Raw genomic sequence first — 18019 nt, forward strand, 5'->3', positions numbered from 1 at the left:
GGTTACTGGTACGTGCCAATATATCCGGGTAGTTTTTTTGTTTTTTGTTTTTGAGAGACAAGGTCCCGCTATGTTGCCTTTCCCACTTTAGCCTCCCAAAGTACTGGGATTACAGGCATGACCCACTGCACCTGGCCTGTTTTACTTGCTACTTATTGAATGAGAAAAGGAGTCCATGAACATAAATTTGCACAAATTTTTTTAAGGCCTTTCATTCAAAGCTTCAGTTATATAATCTTTAAAAGTTTATTGATCAGTGCCCAGGCCTTTTCAGTATTTTTGCCCCATTGCTTCCTAAGTGTGCCTTTTCTCATGTTATTTTTCAGTCAGGTCAAATCTCATTTCATTTGTTAAGCCTTCCATAATTACTCAGGCACATACTTTGAATTTCTCTTCTTATCGTCTCTATAACTCATCTCCACAGCTTTTATAACTTGTCCCTTTGAATGGTGTGTAAGCTTTTTAGAATAGCCATCCTTGTGATTCATATTGTTTTTTTAAATCTAGTTATGTCACAGGCCAAAGTGGTATGGCCTCTGGCAAATTAACCTCACTGAACCACAGTTTATCTAAAGTAAACAGGAATAATTGTACCTATTCTGCATGGCTATATGAAGGTAAAAAGACCAAGCAAAGCACCCATAGCAAGTGCCAAGCTGACTTTATAGAATCTATGTCTCCACATTACAAGGTAGCTGGTAATAAGTGCAAGAAGTAGATAAACGGAGTAAATTAAAGAGGTTATTGTCTGAAGAAGAGATCTAAGATAATCTGTAAAGACAATAGAAGTCAACTTGTGGTTTCATAATTTAAACCCATAGGTTAATCATTGAACTGTATTTATTAATTGGTTATTATGGGCAGAGCATTGTGTCATGTGCTGTATGTATAAGGCATTTCCTGCTCTCAGACAGCTAATAGTCTTAGAAAGGTTGTGCTTAAAGACCAAAGGCACGTGTTGGAAGAGGGTAAATCATGTGACTATATAAGAAGAAGTTTTCATTAAATTCAGCAAGAGTCTGTATCTGTTGTGTGATGCTGGAGAGATCTCTCTTTGCATCCTTTACAAAGAAATAGATATTGAAAAAAAAAAGCTTTAGGACAAGAAACCTAGATTGTTCAAGGGGAAACCTAGATTCTTCTATGTAGATTTTAGCTCCAAAGAGGATGTAGTGGAACCCTGAAAGAAACTGCTGAAGCTCACCACTACGGGCAGAGGAAGGTCATTTCTAATTATGCTTTGCTGTAGAGATAGCTGGAATATGAAAAAGATCTGCTGGACAAGCAGGTGGTGTAATTTGTTTTAAGTGCAGTCTCTACCAATAAGGTGAATTCACTTTTTCTTTCTTTTTTTTTTTAATTTTAAAATTGTGGGGTATGGTTAAGGGTTAGGTTTACAAATATGTATCGTTCAGGCACCCTTGTTGATAAGGGGTGTCTCCCCGTCCCCAGACAGTGATTCACTTTTTCATCCCATTGTTTCTTTGTCCATATAATAAGCAGGTTAGACTTGATAACTGGGTAGCTCTTCAACTGGCTAACTTATTTCCACCCAAATGAAAAATCTAACAGATGTTCAGTTCTCTTCTATTATCCTAGATATTGAGCACTAATTACTAATATAAATCTTCACAGTTCATATTTTTTGGGTGATCATGATTTGGTTGGTGAGTTTTACATGGCTTGGTGGAGAACACTGATAATCTTCCTTTGGAATGGTGTGTTTTTCTCTCTTATTGTGGGCTATTTGATTTAAAGGACACCTTAGTGGTTTAATTCAATTCATTATGTGAAGTGGAAACTTAATATACTTCATAGAAAACTTCAGAGGAAATTGAAGTTAGTAAAATTAAATGAATTGCTTAAGCTATAAGGTAACAACAACTAATTAGTGGCAGGACAGGGACTAGAATCCAAGCTCCCTTTCTCTTGCTGCCATATTTTGGGACTTAATGAAAACTGAGTACTCAGTATCTTGGGATTGTTATACAGTGTATGAATTTCCAGTTGTTGGGGAAGATGGGATATATAAATATTTTACATTTTTAATACTTATATATTGCATATGTTGCTTGTTTGATTACTTATGTATCTCTTACTGATTTGTGACTAGTTATTTTAGTTATTAGTTTGTTTCTGATCCATGTAGTAGAGTTTGCTTGCCGTCCAGAATCATGCTAGTTGCGAGGGGACTTTACAATGTGGTTAGATAAGTGGAAGTACATCCCATTGCTGTTAACAACAGCTCAGTAGATTATTTACTGAGGGTACTTTTTTGTCTTTGACTGTGGATAGCATCAATTTGATTTAATATATTTCTAGAATAGTGTAAGCCAGATAGATTATCTCTCACAGGAAGGGTTCTAGAGTTGGACTACTGAGTTCCTTGAAATAGCATACAAAATCTTATATGTATGGTGTACTTTATTGTCAAGAATATCTCATGGTTTTTGTTAGCTTTTTAAAGGGTACACGACTGAAACAAACTGATTCAGATCCATACTACACTTTTCTCCTCTACTTTCACTTGAATAGCCATATGTTTGAAATGTTGCATTTTGGGTTTGATGTCCTGTAGGTAAGAATCACCAGAAAAAAATCCAATGTGACATTTATTGTATCCTCAGAAATATTAGGGATCAATTTTTTTGTGTGGTTTTTCTTTATGCTTAGAGACCTTTTACACCAAGTATGACCTACTTTTTTTAAAATCAAAATTTCAGTGTACTAAATATTGAGTCAATAGAGTTTTTACCTGCAAAATGATTAGATGATATTAAAGTGAATTTTGGTGGGAAGTTGGAATTATTCCTACAGAGCAGGAGTCCCCAGCTCCCAGGCTGTAGAGTGGAACTGGTCTGTGGTCTGTTAGGAACCTGGCCACACAACAGAAGGTGAGCAGTGGGTATTTGAGCTCCGCTTTCTGTCGCATCAGGGTGGCATTAGATTCTCATAGGAGCATGAACCGTATTGTGAACTGTGCATGTGAGGGATCTAAGTTGTGTGCTCCTTATGAGAATCTAATGCCTGATGATTTGAGGTGGAGCTGAGGCTGTGATGCTAGTGCTGGAGAGTGGCTGCAAATACAGATTAACATTAGCGGTGAGGTTTGACTGCACATCACCTTCACCCCACCCCCATCCATGGAAAAATTATCTTCCACGAATCCAGTCCCTGATGCCAAAAAGGCTGGGGACTGCTGCTGTAGAACCTGGATTGAGACATTTTCATGCTGTATGGATTCTTCCTCTGTTCTTTTTGACAGAGGCCAGAATCTTCCATGTCTCTTTTCTTTGTTTGAATCAGTTAGGATGTCTCCTCCCTTCTTCCCCCAGATGCACACACACACTAATATGGTCACCACCATACTCTTAAGTGTCCCCTTTCTTTATCCCCTCACTTGCCTCACTCTTCTCCACCTTTGCTGTGACTCTAGGAAGTACATTCTCCATGAAAAGGCAGTCCCTCAATCTATTTCCCTAGTATGTTTTCTGCTTCCTTGCTTTACTTCATTTATACCCTCTCAAACTTCAAGGTCTGCAAGGTCAACTTTGTTCTTTTTTCTTTCCTTTCCAACACCATTATTCCTGCATCTTTTTCTCCCCTTGATATCTGCTTTTTTGAAGTTCTTGTCTTTTTCCTGAACCAGCCTTTTGTTAGTCCTTGTTGCTGTCATCTAGTGAACAGTCTCGTGGCCACTTTTCCTTGCTTATCAAAGACTTTGGCAGCTGACTTCCTGTGATCTTTTCTTCCCTAACCCCTTCATGATAATACTTTACTACTCCTATCTATGGGGGAAAACACCAACAAGCCCAGTACTGGACTCTTAGTTCCTTGACTACCTCCTTTCCAGTGACCTTCACCTCATCAAAAATTCACTAAAATTTTCTCTACTTCAAAATCACTAATTCACACATCCCTTTCTGACCACAAGTACTTATAGCTGTGCTTCTCATACCATTATCTTTTCTTTACCTATAGACACATCTGTTTTCTCCTAGGAACTCAACCTTAACCCCAAATGAAGCAGTTAGTATCTTCTCTGTGTCTTTTCCTGAGTGGCTGAACGTTGCTAGAGAAAGTCACACAGAAAGGCAGATTGCTTCCACTATAAATTCATTACCACAAATCTTAAATAGGCTCTCGCTACTGTCTAACAGTTCACCTAATTTTTGTGCATGTTCAGCTCATTCTCCATTATGCAACAATTATTGAAAACCTATTCACTTCTCAAATATTTTTACTTTCCTTATTCATTGTCAGTCTGAGCTGCTATGTTATGGAGAAAATAGAAGTCATTGGTTCGGAATTTTCATCTCCCAGCTCCTAAACATACACATCTGTTCCCATTGTAATGAAAGTGTTTCATCTTCTTTATTTCAGTTCCTACCTGTGCTTTGTATCCCATCCCTTTCCATCTTCTCAGAAACTCTAAAATACTGAGGATCTTTTTCTAACCTGCCCTACCAAGCTCTCTCAATTTACACTTTTTCATCAACTTGATCCCACATGCCCCTTCTGTGGCCATTCTACCGCATGTCTTCCTTTTTCAGCTGGACTTTTTCAGAGTCATTCTCACACATCTGCAATCCTGTATCTAAAGCCTACGGGGCCAGATTTGAGTCAGAATTCAGAATTTTAGAAAAGCATGTGTGTGTACATACCATCTAGGCTATAATAGCCCAGTGGGTTGTGGAGCAGTTCCCTGTAATAAAACACATTGCTGTTTCTGCCCTAAAATGTGCAGCTTTTCACCTTAGAGATAAATAAGGGCTATAGATAAATAGCCTCATGTCAGTCCATGCCACATTTTGCTTCCAAATGAGTTATTAAAGTAACAAAACTTTAATATTTTAGTGCTTTGGGACTTTGAAATTTAGATAAGAGATAGGGGACAAGTCTCTCTTCTCATCTTCCTTAAATTTTTTAACTCATTCTTACTTCAACTTCCCTCACTTCTTTCACATGGCTCTTGCTAACTGTACCAATAGCTTTTATCTAAAATGGTCATGTCACCAGTGAATGTTTTTAGTCCTTCTCTCAATTGACTGGCCAACGGCCTCTGATCCTGGTGATGCCAACTCCATGAACACCCTCTTCCCTTAGCTTCCTAGATTCCACCTTCTGCTGGCCTCCTTCACCTTTTTGCAGGTTCATCTTCTGCTGTCTTGCAGTTAAAGGCTGGAGATCTTCTAAGACTTGGTCCTAGGCCCACTTTTCACCCTGTGCTCTCTCACTTGGTGATCTCACTTATATCTGTGTCTTCATCTATCAGTTATCTGTCTGCTGATGAATTGCAAATACATGCTGCAGCTCAGATCTCTTCTTTGAGCTTGATGTATGCGCAACTCCTACTTGACATTTCCATTTAGGAGTCTCAGGTGGTCCAGATTTCTAATATGTCCCAGTGTCAAGATTTTCTCATCTCCAAACTGGTTGTTTGCAAATGTTTTTCCTTTACATTGTTCTCTTTTCTCTCTTTCCCCTTGTCACCACTTGCTTACTTCATTTTGGTGACTTCTGCTTCTGTTAGAAGAAACATTAGGGTTTTTGATGTGACCCAAAGGTCCTGCATTGCTTGGCCTGCCTACCTCTCCAGCTTCACATAACTCCCCTCTGCTTTCACTCCCTCTCAAATAGTGTACTTCCTCCTACAGGAGGACCATTCTACAGGCTGCTCTCTTGGGAATGTACCTTCTTTCTGTGCTAGTTAATATCTACTCGTGTTCTTGCATCTTAGTTCCAATTCTTACTTTCCTAAAGAAACTCCTTAATTCATGTACCCTATCATCAAATTTTATGACACCATATACAAGTTCTTCATAATACTAATAACAGTTTCAATTATACTTTTAAAATCATTTAGTATATCTTCCCCACTAGACTATTTTTTTAGGACAAGAATCATGTCTGCTTTTTAAAAATTACTATATGTAATTACTGTGTGTCTAGGAGTTAGTCTTCATGTTTGCTTTTGTTCACATATTTCTAGCAGATAGTAGGCAAATAGCAAACATTTTGAAAAATTTTGTACATTAATCTTTTCTAATTTTTTAGTGGTTTCTGTACATGTATTTACCAACATAACACATTTAGTTTTCATAGTTTTATGTGCAGCCAATCTTGATGGTTCTTGAAAATTATAAAGATACATTTTGAAAAAGTCAGTGAATTACATAAGGATCAAATGCATAAAAGTTTTACTTTGATCTAGCTCATCATTTATCCTCTTCCATGTTCTTCATTTTTTTTCTACATTGACCTCTTCCTTTATACCCCTTGAAAATGCTAGATATCTTACTAAGTCTACTGTTGTATGCAAGTAAAATACATTCAGGGTTGCAGCACAATTCAGCAGACTCTCAACCTATTCATCAGTTTATAAATCTTACAGGATTAAATACAGTTGAACCATCTGCTAACTGACCAAACAATTTTAGTATTGTGAAAGGGCGTGGTAGGAGAGGAAGGTATAGGTCTAGGTAGAATGACAGAACAAGGTTCAGTGCAAAACCACCTTGTGACCTCTTAATACTGAAACTTAACAGTCAGTTCAAAATTAGGAAGAGATTTGGTGGAGGTCTAAGCATAGGAGACTCCTGACAGTAGGGGATTTCCCAGAATAGGAAGATAGAACAATTTCTTTCAGCATTTTAGTATCTCACTACATTTTTTTAAAAGAAAAGATATGTGTTTGTAAAGACATGAATTTTGTGACAATTATCATAATCAAGGATTTATATACTATGTAATATATAGTTCTAGAAATCAGCTTTAACTAATTAGCCTTTTATATTTTACTCCTTAATCAGGAAAACCAATAGGTTCCCAGTCATCTCGAAGTGAATCTGAGCTTGTGCCAAAAGTTGCTAAAATGACAGTATCTGGAAAGAAGCAAACTATGGGATTTGAAGTGCCTGGGTAAGATTTTAAGTTCCATCCCCCCTTTCTTGCTTTTTAAAAATCGGCATTGTCTCCTATTAATCTGTAAGAAAGATTGTCTCCTATTAATCTGTAAGAAAGATTGTCTCCTATTAATCTGTAAGAAAGAGACTCTGTTCTTGTTTTGCATAATGTATCATTAGCACTGAAGTATCACATGGCCTCAGTATAATATATTACAAAAAGAAGAGAAGTTAGGGTTAATTCTAACCTTATCTCTGTATATTATTCTATCTTACTGTCAGTTTTTTCACATAAATATTTTATAACTACTTTAACTTAGGGTTTTGTGAAATCTAGCACTATGAGATAGGGAATTCTTGACCACTAGGTGGCGAAAGTAAGCAGAGTTGGGAGTTAGCTGTAGTCAGTGAATCCTGGAACCACGAATTAAAATGTTTAGTAACTAAAATATTATCCATAAACAGTTTTAGATTTTTATATTGAATAAAATGGATCATGTAGCAAAGACATATGAAATGAAACATACTTAGTATTTCAGATATCTAGTGAAAAATGGTAATAAGTCATACTTAGTACTTATTTGTTCTTTCTTATCACAGTCTCTAGAATTCTTCCAGGAGTTTTCATAGACAGGGAGGAAGGTTGCTTGAGGCTTAAAAGCACAGTTTAAAACATTGATTTTTAGTCTTTTAAAAATTTTTCAGAATTTTCAATTATTTCATAAATCCATTACTTATGAATTATATGTGAGTTTTTTTTGTGCCGGAAAGATAGACAGGAAACATATTGTCAACTATAAAGAAGAGAGATTGTTTTAACTTCTAGAAATATAAACTCAGCAACCTTATTTTTTTATCTTAAATAATTTTAAAATTATTTTATCTTAAATAACTTCAACTCATTAAAATAACCTTGAATTCTGATTTGGTCTCAAAAATCTTCATGTGTGTCTTTTTTTTCCTCTGAATTGGGGTTGAATTGTCAGAATGATAAATGCCCTTTTCATCCTTATTCTTGAGTGCTATTTAATTTAATTTAATTTAATTTAATTTAATTTATTTTGGTTTTTTTTGAGTTGGCGTCTCATTCTGTTGCCCAGACTGGAGTGCAGTGGCTGCTCTCGGCCACTACAGCCTTGACCTGCTGGGCTCCGGCAATCCTTCCGCCTCAGCCTTCTGAGTAGCCGGAATTATAGGCGCGCGCTACCATGCCCGGCTAATTGTTTGATTTATTGTAGAGATGAGGTCTGGCCTGCCCAGGCGGGCCTCGAACCCACGGGCTCAGGCAATCCACTCACCTCAGCCTCCCAAAGGCTCAGGATTACAGGCTGAGCCACCGAGCCTGGCTATTTAATTTTATTATGGGATTTTTCCATTGAGAAAGAAATAAAATAAATAGGATACACAATTTAGTACAAGAATTTTATAATCTTAATGCAGAGGGTGTTTCAGAAGTCTTAGCAACATGCAAGTGAACCAAAATTAATGTGCCATATTAGAGATAATTGCATAGTTATCTAAATGAATAATTTTAAAGATAATGAGGAATAAATAATCAAGAAATCAGAACTGTTGATTCAAGTAAGTAATTTTTGAAAACCCAGCTCTGTGCTTTGCAAGTACAATGCAGGCCTTTCAGAATTTTATAAGACTATGTGCTACATGAAGATAGAGACTGTTAGTGTTCGTCTTATTGTGTTCCTTTCACAGAATAGTCATTTAAATATTTTTTGATCAGATCCTTGAGGAAATACATATTGCTTTAAAAGTAAAGTTGCAAATAATATAGCAGTTAAAAAACCACCTGTGAGACATTTTGATATGGCCTTATGGGAGAAGTCATCAAAAGGTGAAAGGTTTGTAGTTATAGCTTGAGATACTTATATATGTGCAATAGTGCTCAGGGCCAACAAGACCAACCAAGCTGTATTTTTATAGGATTTTGTTTTGAGATTTATAATAGGGATAGTCTTAGACTGTTATGGCTTAGTCTCAAGAAAGCACATAAAAACCTAATGAAACTCTTTTGAGTCAGTTTCAGCATCATAAGTTTCTACATAGTATGATCCTTAATGGCGTTTTATTTTAAAAAGGATAATGCATTGATTGGAAGAAGCTGAAACAAACATTTTCTTCACTGATGTTAAAAATATTAAATATCTCTCTAGAAAATGCATATAAGTAAAAGTGGTTAGAACATTGCATATAGAACAAATACTTTTCATTTAACCTCTTCTAAATGTCTAACTGAAGAAGAAAGGCTAAACCTTGAGATTTGTGTATAAATAGTTCCACTCCTGGAAAGGCAGTTTAGAAAAGAAACGAGACCAGTCATTTTATAATATTAGAAAAAAAATTACAAAATTATACCAGAAAGCACCTGAAAAAAATTCAAGCAACTTATTTTCTAAGTAATACCAGTCAGTAATTATAGGCTCGAACCTCAAAAGACCACTTAGACTTTATCTTAGATATTTTTCAAATCTTAAAAAATTGAATTTTATTTCATAATATGCATCAGTTTTTGTTAAGTGCTACACTGAGTTGGATATAATTGGCTTCATTCTTAATAACTTGCAATTTTATCTGCTCTTTGTCTTGTTCTGTTTATCCATAGTTGTTAAAGGAAATGTCAGGTGGATTGTCATTTGGTTGATTGGGTCACATACTGTATAGCTGTCTGTGGGATAGCAGCAGTACGAGCTTCTATGGGGAATATTCAAAGAGCTAATGAAGAATTAAAATCAGTGCTTGCTTTTGCATTTACATAGGATACTTTTCTAACTACTTTAGTCCCTTCCCTCTAACACTGTACAGTTTTAATGAATTAATTTACAGTTTACCTAAAGGAAATGTTATCCTAAAAGCCAAAGGATAACACACCCTTCCTTCCTTCCTTCCTTCCTTCCTTCCTTCCTTCCTTCCTTCCTTCCTTCCTTCCTTCCTTCCTTCCTTCCTTCCTTCTTTCTTTCTTTTTTAGAAAGCAGGATTTATTGAGAGGACAGAAAAGCTCCCACATTGGGAGGGGCCCTGAAGGGTTTGCCCGACAACACACTTTTCATGTTACTGAGTTGTAAATGAAATGATCAAGTCACCCCTCTGTTTTATAAAGCACTTCCTATCCCAAGCAGCCACTCTGAGTGCTGCCTGATTTGATGGGCGAGCTGAGCTTTAAGCCCTTGCCCTCTCTGTCTATAAGCCCTTGCCCTCTCTGTCTATCGTAGCTGCTTTTATCTGTTTTCCATATTGGATCTACTGTAAACTTTCTTCTGAAGAGAAGATTTTGCAGCTAAAATCAAAGATTTGAAACCAGGGATTGTGATTTCCCCTAGGTCTGACCAAAACCAGATCCTATATCTAATCATTGCAGTTGAATTGTTTTATTGTAATTTGTAGTTTTCTCTACTCCTCTCAATGCAGTGTTGTCATGTTTTGGTTTTAGAACTTGCTGTAATTATTTTAGCAATTATTTGCATAGTTTAGTCTAAGTTTGATTTCACTTCATTTAACCCATTAAAATTCTTTAAAAGTACAGGAACATTTTGCACATGCTAATTTTTTTGGTAGCAATTCAAGATGAAGCTAATCTGTCTAAGCAGTGCTCACAAATGAACACCTACATTGGTTAGTGGAGATATGAAGAAGCAAAATAAAATGAGAACGGATATGAGGTTTTTAATGAAGTTGCAAATATAACTTTCCTGAGGCATAGGATGTCAAGCATATTTAATGTCAAGCATATATATACAAATGTCCCAAGAGGGAGAAACTAATCTGTTTTTCATTATAATAGGCAAAAAGAAAATAGGTGAATTTTTCTTACACATTTTCATTACATTGCAGTCTTAAGTGATTGTTATAAACTGCTTTCTAAATATAGTTCTTCTCTGCCAGCTCTAAATTGAGTTGGATCTAACTGGCTTCATTCTTAATAACTTGCAATTTTACCTGCTCTTTGTCCTGTTCTGTTTATCCAAAGTTGTTAAAGGAATTGTAAGGCATATTATCATTTGATTGATTGGGTCACATTCTTTATAGCTGTCCATGGGATAGCAACAGTATGAGTTTCTATGGGGAGTAGTCAAAAAGCTAATGAAGAATTAAAATCAGTGTTTGCTTCTAGAGGTATCGTCATTGTCAAGGAGAGAGTAAAACTAGGTGGTCTTTTTTCTACTTTATATATCTGAGTCCCTCATTAGACTATAAACTTTTGGGAGTTGTAGTTAATGTTTCCATTTCTACATTCTTTTTTCTGCTCAACATCAGTCCCTAGTAAATGGTTGTAGTTTTTAGTAAATCAAGTGTTTGTTGTTAATAAATTAAAGCTTCATTGTCAAAAATATTTACAGACGATAGACATTTGAAGATCTCCTAAGGTTAGTGTTTGAGTGAAAAAGATTGTAAGTTTATCTTGTTATAAGGATGAGTCAGGGTAAAACTATTTTTTGTTTTTTGAATTAGAGTCTCACTCCGTCTCCCAGGCTGGAGTACAGTAGCATGCTCACCACCACTCCAGCATTGATTTGCTGGGCTCAGAAGATCCTTCAGCCTCAGCCTACGAAGTAGCCGGAACTACAGACGCATACTACCACACCCAGCTAATTTTTTTGATTTATTGTAGAGAAGAGGTCTCACCAAGTTGCCCAGGAAGATCTCGAACCCGTGGGCTCAAGCAATTCTCTCACCTTGGCCTCTTAAAGTCCTGGGATTACAGGCTTGAGCCATCACACCCGCCCCATTTTTATACTAATTTATCTCCAGTAGCACCTTTATTTGGTGCCGTTTTTGAAAAATATCTCCTTTCTGCCATTGGTTTTGATAGGATGAATTATGTGGCCAAGGCTGTGGACTTTGAATTTCAGTTATTTTACAAGCTATTTTCTTCTTGTCTTAATTTTTGGCAAACTTTTTTTTTCCTGGAAGCTTCCAGGTCTGTATTTGTGTGATTTGAGTCTAGCTATTATCTTTTCTACTTTAATAGACTCTAGCCACTTAGCAGAGGTCATTTTTGGTCTGGAGTATAAAGGATTATGAAGAGACAACTTCTCTGCCCTTCTGACCTTACAGGATATCAGTTGAGTGGGTTTTAAACACTTTTTTCCTCTCTACTTTCTGTAGAGTAACTTCTGAAGAAAATGGTCATAGTTTCCACACACCTCAAAAAGGACTGCCTGGTGAAGGTGCCAGCATTGCTTCCTCTGAGGCTCTCGAGTCTGTTTCTAAATCTGCTCTTCCACTGCACACCATTCAATCATCAGAAGAACAGAGTTCAACACCACCTCCAGGGAAAAAGTCTGGCAAGCTGAAGCAGCAAATAGATGTGAAAGCAGAACTGGAGAAGCGGCAAGCAGGGAAGCAGCTCCTCAACTTGGTGGTCATTGGTAATGTCCTTTGTTCCTCTGGATTATCAGTCACCCACTATCTGATGGCAACTTGGAAACTCTGAGTTTCTCTGTGGGTGTGATGGACATAAAGCAAGGAGGCATTGCATTATAATGCTCTCTCGTCACTCTGGGAGAAATGACGCCAAGTTACCAAGGAGCTCATCAGACTTGGTTGTGGCACTTTTCATTTTGTGAATATTTTGAAATTGGCATGTCTTGTTGAAAATTAATTTCCAAAATCAGAGAAATTTCCCCCCTTTCTAGAGAGATGTGCTCTTTTTTTCTCCACTTAGATGTTTTAACTGTCATTTGGTAAAGATTGTTATAATTAATCTGAACACTGACATGAACTATTGAATTACACATTCGTGCAATGCCTCAATGTGAACAACATCTGGAAATGTACCTAGTATTAACCCTGAATCAATTTTCCTTAGGTCATGTTGATGCTGGGAAAAGTACTCTGATGGGCCATATGCTTTATCTTCTGGGTAATGTAAACAAAAGAACTATGCATAAATATGAACAAGAGTCTAAAAAGGCTGGCAAAGCTTCGTTTGCATATGCTTGGGTCTTGGATGAGACTGGCGAAGAAAGGGAAAGGTAGTCACTATGTTTCAAAATTTTCAGTTTCAAATGGTAGTCTTTTAAAATAAGTATGTATTAAATATGTGTATTATATGAAACATATCATGAGATACTTTAGAGTATATTTTTAGAAAAACTTTTAATTATCAGGAAGATGTTTTTATTGTATTTTTTGTAGTAACCTACATAATTTTCTAAACTCTTCTGAATTCTGTGAAAATAGATGAAAAGAATGTCCATCAAAATCAAAATAAAACAAAACAAAAACTGTACAGAACGAAACAGTAAAAACTCTAAGCTTAATTTTTCTGTGGGAGAAGTGTATTTCAGATTGTCTTGATTTTGAATTAAAATTATGAGTAAGACACTTAATTTTATGTCAGCTTATAAAGAAAAAGTAACTCTGTAGGAAACTTTCTTCTATCTGGAATCTAAATGACCAGTAAATCCAAATTGCCAGACTTAATTCCATTTTTATACTTTATATATTATGTTTTTATGAGATAGAGTCAACAAACAAGTAATTAAACATGTATCTTACCATATAGACTCAATCCATTCAATTACTACTCTGTCTCTGTTACTGTGTTTGGTGCTAATTTGGGGGAGATTCTAGCAGGAGAATGCAGTTGCTCATGTTCCTCCAGCCCATGAATAGTATCTTTTAGTCTTTTTAGAATAGCAATAAATCTCATGTTAGGGCCGTTAGGGATGGGAGAGCCAAAGTGCACTTTATTAAGTGAAATGAAATGTATCAAGCGTGACAAAATAATACTCTAAAGACCTGTAAAGTCCTGTGAAAGTCCTAGATTAACAGAGAGATCAAACTGTGTTCCCTAATATTGTCAATCTGAATATGATTAGAGAGTATATCTGGATTTTCATACCTTTTTTCATGTGTATGTTTATTTTCTTGCAGTCTTGGGTAATGCTCAGTAAAGCAGATCAACAATGTTCCTTATCTCTTCTAATAAATAGGAATTTATATCACACTGTTTGTTTTTTCCTTGTAGGTGTCTTTTAAATTCTAAATTCAAAACAAGCCTGTTTTCTAGTAAGAACAATTAGGGAAAACAGTAAAAATGTGTTTGTTGTTAACATTAGAAGCTTAAATAATTTCCACCTGTCAGTTTGATAAGCAGATTATTAAAGTATATGGTTTTTTAGGGGTTTTTGTGCATTATCTGGTAGGTAGATAAAGAGATTGGGAACAGTATAATTTAAGTTAAAATGACTTGCTTGAATCAAATCTGTTTGATTCCTATAATCAATTATTTTAGTTCTTCTGCTAATATATCTGCTTATTGTTTACTGCTGCTAGTTCTCTGTTGCTCATCATGATATAATTTTTAGACTATTCTTTCATTCTATAGGTAGCGGAAGCTTCTAGGTATATAATGGGAGTTTTAACTCACCACTATATGTTCTTTAATAGCATTTATAAAATGTATATTGCTCACCCCACCATGATAAATATTTGTAAATCCTCTGTTCTTCTCAGATATTGAAGAACATAAATTAGTAAATTGAGTGACATTTTGTATCCCTAGGGTTACAAATTTAGATCAGAGCTGGGTCAAAAGATTATACTTGGGTCAAAGCAGTCTATGGAGTATCTCAAAGTCTTATTTCACCACTATTCTGAAGACACCCATGGTCCCTAAATTATTTGGAGATTACCAAATATAAGTATGCATGATCTTGGCAAACTTGAATGACCCATACTTTCAAATTAAACTCAAATGGCTTGACTAAGGAGAGCCACAGTCACCTTACTGCTAGAGTGAACATGTAGTTTATTGATATAATTGTCAGAACTCTTTTGGTAGTAAAAAGGAGTACTATTCTCTACTTTTGATGCTCTTGGGCAAACCTCACTTGTTGCCCACATAATTTCTCCTTCTAAGTTCCCGAAGTCTAGAGTGACTGAGTACCCTTATAGACTTTTCTTAGGCTTATACAAGTTGACCATCTTAAAATGACAATCTGAAATTTGAAGTGTTTTAAAATCTGAAACTTTTTGAGTGCACTGACATGATGCCAAAAGTGGAAAATTCTATACCTGACTTCCTATGACAGGGTCACACAAAATAATTGAAAATGTATAAAATTACCTTCAGGCTATGTGTGTGAGGTATATAAGAAACATAAATGAATTTTTTGTTAGACTTGGGTCCCATCCCCAAGAAATCCCATTATGTATATGCAAATATTTTAAAACACTTCTAGTCTTAAGCATTGCAGATAAGGAATACTCAATGTGTAATCTGAATCTACATTTTTGTGGCTAAAAGGAAACACTGTGTTGACCTCTGAGAAGGATGAAATGGGATACGAATTAAACTGCTGTTCAGTTAGACATCTTCTTTGATAGCTCATGTTTTCTAAATGTGTAACATACCGACCAACTTTGCAAGTGAAAGTTTTATAAGTTTATTATATAATCAGTGAAACATAAACAGCATGAAGAAAGCTATCTCTTGGAAGTGGTCATTTCTTATCTTTTCTTATACACATCTAGAGGTGTCTCTATATATCTTTCCTTGTTCACAATTTACATGATTCTTACCAAAAAAATAAGGTAATGGGAAATAACGATCATTTTGACTGAGTTCTTGCTGCATCTATAGCTTTGTTTTAAAACCATATGGGTGTAATTCAATTACAGAAGAAATTCCACCCTAATTGGTAGCTAATTATTGAAAAACAATGGCCTATAAATAAAAATTCCTTTTTCACTTATGAATTTAGATTGACATTTAGATTATTAATTTAATCCATAGCACTGATATTTATATAGTACATTCTAACCATTTTATGTTTTGTTTAAGGGGAGTAACAATGGATGTTGGTATGACAAAGTTTGAAACCACAACTAAAGTTATTACATTAATGGATGCTCCAGGCCATAAGGATTTCATTCCAAATATGATTACAGGAGCAGCTCAGGTACCAGATATTTCTTTAATTATAGTGCACTGATTGTAGTGTACATAAAATTTCCTTGGTGCTGAGGTTATAATTCTAGGTATTTAAAAAATATTTTGAAATTAAAAATTTTAACTGTTAGAAAGTTTGAAAATATAGAAGAATATTGCATTTTCATGATCTTTTTATCTATGCTTTGTCAAACCTTTTCTAATTTCTTACAAAGAAACAAATATATAAAAGTTGTGAATCTCTTTATAGTAAAAATAATGGTAAAGTACTTGATAAGGTATACCTTTATATTTCCCTTATTGATAAATTGGAGTGAATATTGATAAGTTGGAGTGCCTAATTTTTATATCTTTTTAAAGAACTAATTTATGCAGAAATAATTAAACTTGTGGTTTCCCCTATGTGGGAATATATTTATTTAAATAAATAATATTATTTACTTTATAATATTAAAAAATTGCAATTTGTAAACATATGATTCTTAATAAGAATACTGCAAAAAAATTAAAGATAAATATACTCGTGTGTTCCCTAGTGACATGAGTATGTTCTGAGAAATGCCTTGCTAGATGATTTGGTCATTCATGAACCATGGACTGTACATACACAAACCTAGATGATATAGCCACCTGCCATACACCTAGGCTGTAAGGCATAGCTTCTAGGCCTGCATAGCTTGTAGTGTACTAAATACCATAGGCAGTTATAACACAATGGTATTTGTGTATCTACACATAGAAAATAGACAGTGAAAATATCACATAAAAGATAAAAAATTGTACACCTGTATAGGGCACTTGCCACGGAAGGAGTTTGCAATTCTGGAAGTTGCTCTGGGTAAGTCAGTGAGTGAGTGGTGAGTCAATGTGAAGGCCTAGGGCATTGATGCAGACTTTATAAATACTGTACACTTAGGCTACACATAAAAGTATAAAAATAAATTTTTTTCTTCAATAATAAATTAGTTTACTACAACTTTTTTACTTCATAAATTTTTGATTTTTTTAAAACTTTATTTGACTCTTGTAATAACACTTAAAGCACACATTATACAGGCATATAAAATATTTTCTTTATATTCTTATTCCATAAGAATGGTTTTTAAGTTTTATTAAAATTTTAATTTAATATGTAAATTTTTTATATTTAAAAATTTTTGTCTTTTTACTTTTTAAATTTTGTTGTTAAAAACTCAGACACAAACACACACATTAGCCTAGGCCTACACAGGGTCAAGATCATCAGTGTCCTTTGACCTCTGTGTTTTGTCCCACTGGAACATCCTCAGGGACAATAACACGCAAGGAGCTCTCATCTCCAGTGATAACAGCACCTTTTTCTGGAATATCTCCTGAAGGACCTGCCTAAGACTTTTACAATTTGCTTTTTTTTTTAATTACATAGAAAGAGCGCACTTTAAAATAATAATAAAAGTATAGTATAGTAACTACATAAACCAATCACATAGTTTATGATCAAGTATTAGGTACTATGCATACTGTATGTGCTGTATTTTTTCTTTTTTTTTTTTGAGGTGGAGTCTCACTCCATTGCCCAGACTGGAGTGCAGTGGCACGCTCATGGCCACCCCCGCGTCGACCTGCTGGGCTCAGGCGGTCCTTCCGCTTTAGCCTTCCAAGTAGCCAAAACTACAGGTGCGTGCTACTGCACCTGGCTAATTTTTTATTTATTGTAGAGACAGGTCTCACCAAGTTACCCAGACTGGTCTCAAACCCTTGGGCCAGCCAATTCTCTCACCTCGTCTTCTCAAAGTACTGGTATTGCAGGCTTGGGCCACCGCTCCTTGCCACCATTGTAATCTTATAGGACTCTACTATCATGTATGTAGTCCATTGTTGACTGAAATGTTATTATTCTTTGCATGACATGACTTTAAATAATTAAAACAACGAAAATAGCACTGCATATGTTAAGTGTTGATTTCCTTCATAATAGAGTTAAAAAGTTTGGTTCTGTCACATGGCAAAAGTGAAACTTCAAGCAATTGACCATTTTTAGGGCTCCACTTATTAAAAGGGAATTTTAATATGAACATTTGTCATCCTAGAAAGGTTATTTGGATAAGGGATAAATTGAATAAAAGCTAGAGGATAAGTTGAATAAATTAGAATATATTTGAAGATAAGTAAGAAATTATTTGATTCTGTTTTAGAAAGCTGATATATAATTTTAGAATATTGA

At 35.2% G+C, this 18019-nt stretch overlaps 1 protein-coding gene across 4 annotated transcripts in view; it reads left to right on the forward strand.

Moving 5' to 3' along the window:
• The window catches only part of HBS1L (HBS1 like translational GTPase), a 91580-nt gene that overhangs the window by 47658 nt on the left and 25903 nt on the right, over window positions 1-18019 (forward strand). For 3 of the 4 annotated variants that reach the window (XM_008056960.2, XM_021711784.1, XM_008056963.2), the window contains 4 exons: window positions 6813-6921; window positions 12024-12286; window positions 12727-12892; window positions 15709-15826. In XM_008056960.2, the coding sequence (XP_008055151.1) occupies window positions 6813-6921; window positions 12024-12286; window positions 12727-12892; window positions 15709-15826 (656 nt within the window). The remainder of the gene's footprint in view (window positions 1-6812; window positions 6922-12023; window positions 12287-12726; window positions 12893-15708; window positions 15827-18019) is intronic. The other variant, XM_008056961.1, reaches the window with a different exon arrangement.

Source organism: Carlito syrichta, unplaced genomic scaffold, assembly GCF_000164805.1.
Source record: "Carlito syrichta isolate Samal-C Ts95f unplaced genomic scaffold, Tarsius_syrichta-2.0.1 Scaffold302583, whole genome shotgun sequence".
NCBI lineage: Eukaryota > Metazoa > Chordata > Mammalia > Primates > Tarsiidae > Carlito > Carlito syrichta.